The sequence below is a fragment of the Corvus brachyrhynchos genome, unplaced genomic scaffold (genome assembly GCF_000691975.1).
Source record: "Corvus brachyrhynchos isolate BGI_N302 unplaced genomic scaffold, ASM69197v1 scaffold200, whole genome shotgun sequence".
Taxonomy (NCBI): Eukaryota; Metazoa; Chordata; class Aves; order Passeriformes; family Corvidae; genus Corvus; species Corvus brachyrhynchos.
This window is the reverse complement of record NW_008236184.1, coordinates 93,752-100,184: the sequence shown is the minus strand read 5'-3', so window position 1 is coordinate 100,184 and position 6,433 is coordinate 93,752. Positions and strand designations below refer to the sequence as shown.

Below are 6,433 nucleotides of genomic sequence, written 5' to 3'. Positions count from 1 at the left end.
CCCCCTGCCCCTTCCACCCCTCAGGGGCTCCACAGCTCCGGCTGATGGCCCTCGCCTCAGGCCCCGCTCCCCGAGCTCGGGCCCGCGTGCGTGGAAACACAGACACACACCCGTCCTTGCTTTGCAAAATTTTATTAGCAAATCAGAATAACAAATATCTCTGCTATTTTTGACAGTCTGTACTATTTCCAGGCACCAAAAAAAAAAAAAAAAAAATAAATAAAAAAAAAAAATTTGAAAAAACCCAAGAGTGTTTCTCTTAATAAAAATATAGGTGGATTAAAAAACATCACCACTAAAATAAAAATAGCCAAATAGCCATACTTTAATAAAAATACTTGTGGGTTTTTGTGGTTTTTTTGTTGTGTTTTTTCTTTTTTTCCCCCCAGAATATCACTTTATTTCTCTCCAGGTTCCCTACTGCAAAACACAGAATAATACACAGAAAATAGATTTTTCTCTTCCAGCAAAGCAAATTCTGTAACACATATTCTTTTAATGTTCCCTTTCCTTCCATGCCTTTCGGGGTTTTTTTGCCCCTTACTGAAAGGAACCTGTAGGTTGTTGTTCCAAACCCACCAATGGTGAAGTATTAGACCAACCCCTGCCCGGAGCAGGTGTCCTCCTGCCAGTGCTGGAAGCAGCACAATCATGCTTTCACCTCATAGAACAGACAGGGCGATCAACACAGAGACCACCACAGCTGGGAAAACACTGTAAAACTTCCTAACGAATCACAAACATTAGTCTGGAGAACAAGAGATTCTACACTCCCAGCGTGCTCCTACCTGGAATAGTTTGGCTGGACAAGAGTGCTGCATGTTGTGGTTTCTGTGCAATGAAATTGCTCAGGAGCCATGTGGAGTGACTGAGCGCCAGAGAGAAAGGCCTGGCCTTAGCTCACCTGGGCACAAAGATGACTGAAGACCGAACACCATGAACTGTCTATAATGTCTTTGTTAAAACACCACCTTACATCTTTATAAAGGTAGAATTAATAAGCCAGGGCTTTATACAGCCTTGCACTCCTCTGTCTGCCTTTCTGCTGTGTCCCATCTTTCTCAATAGTTGCTAGGATTTTACATGAGAATGACCCCATCTCCTTGAAAGCACAATCCTGATCCCATAACACCTATTTTAACCAGGGCTTAATTTTCAGAAGTATAATTTACATACACATCCCACAATCTCAAATTTGGAAACTAAAGGTGTTTATTTAAAGTCCAGAAATTCAGATAAATACCACTGGCTTGGACTCTCTTTGGTTTTCCATTTCTTTGGGAAAGCAGAAAGTAAAATTTGGTAGGTAAGCTGGGTGGTTTTTTATCCAAATATATCTTTTTAGTGTTCTGTTTATGAAAGATTCCCTCTGGATACTGCCATGGTTTAACTCAAACTGGCAACTAGGTCCCACACAGCCCCTTGCTCACCTTCCCCTGGCCCTGGTGGGGAGGAGAATTGGAAATCAAACCTCAAGAGTTACTTTGAGATATGAACAGTTTTGTAATTGAACAAAAAATATTGAAAAGCAAAATATTATAATAATAATTAATAATAATGGAAAGGAAAAGAGAGGAATAAAACCCAGGAAAGACAAGTGATGCACAATGCAAATAACTAATCACCCACTGATGAATGCCCAGCCCATCCCTGAGCAGTGATCTGTGGCTCCCAGCCAACTCACCCCAGTTTACATACCAAGCATGACATTCCATGAACTGGAATATCCCTTTGACAATTTTGGGTCAGCTGTCCCTGGCTATGGTCCCTCCCAGCTTTTTGTGCACCTCCTCACCAGCAGAGCATGGGAAACAGAAAAGTCCTGACTTAGGGTAACACTACTCAGCAACAGCTTAAAACATCAGGATATTATCAACAACATTATTCTCATACTGAATCTAAACCACAGCACTGTACCAGCTACTAAGGAGAAAATTAACTCTATTCCAGCTGAAATCAGGATACACTGAAACCTCAGGTTTCCCTGTTACTGCTCCCTCTTAATACATACATTACTACCACACTTTTTGAGCATTCTGTCTCAAGAATTAAACAGAAAGTTCAGAAATATGCCTTTTAATTGAATATGAAGAGAAGCCCATGCCCTGCACCTTATCCCTTGACCAGGCACGTCACAGGCCTTGGCAGCACAAGATATGAAATAAAAAGAAATTAAATAAATAGTATAAAAATGCAGTGCCAAATTTGCAGAGACATTCACTTTCCAGGTTCCACAATTCATATATCCACATTCTCTTTCCTTTCCTGCAACTTTCCCAGTCCAGGCTCACCTTCACGTCCCTCTCATTCTCATTCCCCTCCACTGCTTTTTTCCTCCCAACCCCTCCTTCATTTTGTTTCTTCCATCAAAGCCTACTTTCTGTCTCTCTCCTACAAAGCTTCTCCTACATGTCCTTCTTTTCACAGAAATAATTTCTTATCAACTGCATTTTAGTCTCTAACTAAGCAAGGATACAAAATTACAAATAAACATAGCATATTTTTATTTCTTAGAAACTGGAAGCCATCAAAATTAAGCTGATACTAGTTTTCAACACCAGTTCACACCTTCTGGTCTAAAACCTCAGCCTAGAGGTGACAAGTGTAAAGCCAAACAAAACCAGTTTCCTCATCCATCTATAGTTGTTTCTAATAACTTGCTTTCTGATTTTTAATTTATTAAATGGCAAAATAAATAGGAACTTCTAACAGCAAATACATTCAATGAAAAAATACCCTAGTCTGTGCACATTTTTTGGTACCAATTGAACAATACTGGCTTAGAAACTAATATAGTTAAAATGATGCAACTTCCCTGTGCAAAGATGTTACATCAATATCAAAGTGCTTATTTCCTCAATTTTGGATACAACCCCCTGAATAAAATACAGGTGTCTGCAGTCTGGGTTACATGTAAACAGCACCTATACAAATAGGTGTTAATGAGTCTCCAATTTGCTGACAATAAATAATATTGACAACAATAACAAAGTCTAATAAAGACTATTTCTTCACATGCCTTAAGTTTTTAAATGCCCCTTTTTCTGGTGAGGCATCCTGTTATCATCCTGTGAAAATGTTGTATTTGGGTGCATGTAAATCACTACAGAATTTTTTTCTCTTTTTCATCCAAAAATTGCCTTTGCCTACCTCAGTGCCACAGTCAGTTGTACTCACACTGGCAATGGGAGTTGTGATAGTCCTCAGCCAGACACAATGGCCAGGGCACAGTTCTTGTTGCATTTCAGAACTGTTTACTACCAGGTTCACAAAATCAAGGTTATGATATGTAATGGCATTGTGATTTTTTTTTTTCAGTGACAGCAATAACAGAGTACTGCACACAGCTAACAAAACCTGACAGATATCTGCCATCAAATATTTAAGCTATTAACAAATATAAAAATTGCATTAAAAAAATTCCTTGAAACTCACCAGCAATTCCCCTGACTGAAATAATAATGCACACAGTCTTAACCACTGTGCGGAATGTGAATTATTCTGCAGCAAAAGAATATCAGTAGAAACCCTACACCCTGAGTGCAGTTGACATCACAAATAGATTGAAGTATCACTGAAACACTCAACATATAAAAGCACTCCAGCTGGTGCTTGTGCTGTAGCCTTTCCCTGGGAATCTCAATTCCCAATTTTCTAAAATGCTCAGTAGGCATTTAAGACTGTCATCCAGCTGTTGGTGTAGCTTGAGAAGCAAGAAGCATCATACTAAGGACTGAGACAAGAAGTCTGAGTCTGCTGCCAGGGCTGCTTGTTTCAGCAAGGATGAAAGTTTCCTGTCTCCTGCCCATGGAATTTTCATCCCATTATGATATGCTGCTTCTCCTCTGAAGAGGGGCTTTTCTTTGTGAAAGATCCTCACTGTCACTTTCACAGTTTCTCTGAAATAGAAAGGCCACAGTCTCTGTTATGTAAATGAGATACCATGCTCTTAAACATGCTGTTCTAATATTATCAGTATCATCTATTGAGAAGAGCAGAGCTAATAGAGCCCTCCCAGTTTCACTCCAGAAGGCCACAGGCAGTACCAGGGTCCCCCACCCTCCATCACAGAGCTGGGCACAAGAGCAGTGAACTCCCCTCTGCCTGCTTGGATCTCAGTCACACCCCATGGTCACTGCCATGGGATCCAAATGTCATCTGCAGGCTCCTTGCTGCTCCTTTACAATGCTACAGGCTCCTTGCTGCTCCAGATTACAATAAATGTGGTTAGCCCCTAGAAGGTCCGTCAAGTCACTGGCTCTCCCTGCACAAGATTCTTGTCACAGTAATAGACACAAATGCAGCACTAAAGACACAAATGATGCCATGGTCCTATCTGGTTTCCCACTCCAAGCCACTGCTGTCTGTTGGGCTGTGCATCCATGTAAGGACAGCAAAAATGACTGCACAGTAAAACTGCTTCTTTTCCCCGTGTAAGGAATGTACCTACCGAACTCTCATCTTGTATTAGCACCTTTTTCACCAGTGAACGCGATAAGTGGTTGCACAACGAGACGATACGGTATGAAAGCTGTGGAGAGAGGGAAGAAAAACAATCTGATCACACATACCCAATGCAGACATATCCAAACACATTTCATTAATTTACTGCCTATTACAATTTTACATTCAAGCTCTATCTTGCCCTCTGATCCCATCAGGCTTGGGAAGCCATATGTGAGAAGGATTAAAGGCTTGTCATACCTTCCATCGCCTTCTAGCGTATTGCCTTTTGAAGTTTTCCATGTTAACAACAGACGATTTCCGAACCAAAGCCTGTTGCTTGTCCATGGGCTGGAAGATAAAAGAGCAATTTTATTGTTCAGCTCCCTTTGGTACATAAAATATGCAAGATACCTGATGTGCACTGGAGCTGGCTGAAAGAATGCTGGGGAAGCTGTGGATTCATACAGGTAAAAGCAGAAGAAAAAGAATTAAATCTAGCCTGCTCTGGGCCTAGACAGGATCCTTTTGATCGCAAATAAAACCCTAGAACTAGAGGGTGCTAAGGCTATGCTTTCACGCTGTAAAGTGGCTAATGTGCTTCTCAGTGCACACCTGCCCCATCTCCCATTTCTCTGGATGACATCACTGTAATAAAATGGGACAAAGTTAGCTGTCATATAGTATTAGTGACAAGGATACATGCTATCTGAAAAACCTCCAGCTTTGTCCTTTAACCACAGCCAGAGTATGAGAGCACAAGGCATTGACACCCTGGCAATAAAATAATTGCAATATACGACTATGGAAAAATAGGAACAAAAAACAATATAGGTCAGAATTCAGACATGTGCCTAGCATTTTGGATGTCAACCTAGTGTTAAGGAACACATGTTCCACAAATCCTGACACAGTCTTTCTGAAAATGAAGCACATTTCAATTCCAAAAGCACATCAAAATTTGAATAAACCATATAACCAAATCTTGTCAGATTAAGAGAAAAAATGGTTCAAAACCAGATCAGGCAAGAGTGAAAAGAGAAAGGCCAGGAATCAGCCCTTCAAAGATTATGGAGTGACAACCATTCCAGCCGCTCTGATCTGCATATGTAGGAGGTGGATAACACAGAAATACTTGTACTGAACTGGACTGGAATGCAACCAAGCCATGCACCTGAAGCAGCAAGACTACCGAAGGAGAATGGAAAACACATCAGTGAAGGTTTAAACATCTTTTTCAGCAGAAGAATTTAAAATGTTTGAGACAACAAATTCACTTTTCTCATCAAATGCTGTAGGTTTAGCACTTTTGCAGGTATCTCAGCAGTAGTTCAAGGAGCCAAGCTATCAGCTGGGCCTCCTTCTCATTTAAATGTACACACCATTTGCATTCAACAGAACTGAGACCGTTAAGCATTAAATATAACTTCCTCATGCTGCAAACAGCCAGCATGGTGCAACAGGCAAGCAGAAATCAATTTGAAGTGGAAAAAATGTCACTGGCTAAATGTCAGCTGTACAATCATTATGAAAAATTTCCCAGTGCCCATTCAGCAGCAGAACCATCACCAACTCTAAATAACTCACTTTACTGCAGACTGCTAATAACCACCTCTCCATTTTAAGTACCCTGCAATCCAGTGACCTGGCCATTCTCTCAATCATCAGGATCTCTTCTCAAAAGCAGTGTGTGATTAGCCTCAAAGACCGAGTCACAACAACATTATAGGTCATAGGTTAGCAAGCCTAGTCCCGGAAGGGACGTCCTTGCTAAGGGGTGCTTACAGTTTCCTCTGGGAACTGATAGAACCTATCAGCTGGCCAGTTTGAATATGGACAATTCTCTAAGCCACTTAAAGTTGTGATCACCTCTGTGATCCACATTTAAGAATAGGCAAACTCCCCCTCCAAGCTCTCTCTCGTTTCCGGCACTGGGACAGGCGGCTGCAGGGCCCGAGCAGGGCCCAGTGGGCCCGGCCCAGGCCCTGCT

At 41.3% G+C, this 6,433-nt stretch overlaps 1 protein-coding gene across 2 annotated transcripts in view; it reads right to left on the bottom strand.

Annotated features, from left to right (window-relative positions):
- The window catches only part of DAPK2 (death associated protein kinase 2), a 42,038-nt gene that overhangs the window by 4,892 nt on the left and 30,713 nt on the right, over positions 1–6,433 (bottom strand). The window contains exons 9-11 of one of the 2 annotated variants that reach the window (XM_008636714.2): positions 4,705–4,794; positions 4,451–4,531; positions 117–3,899 (exon numbers count right to left, since the gene is read on the bottom strand). In XM_008636714.2, the coding sequence (XP_008634936.1) occupies positions 3,825–3,899; positions 4,451–4,531; positions 4,705–4,794 (246 nt within the window). In that variant the 3' untranslated portion in view covers positions 117–3,824. Of the gene's footprint in view, positions 1–116; positions 3,900–4,450; positions 4,532–4,704; positions 4,795–6,433 lie in introns of those variants that run through there. The other variant, XM_017737202.1, reaches the window with a different exon arrangement.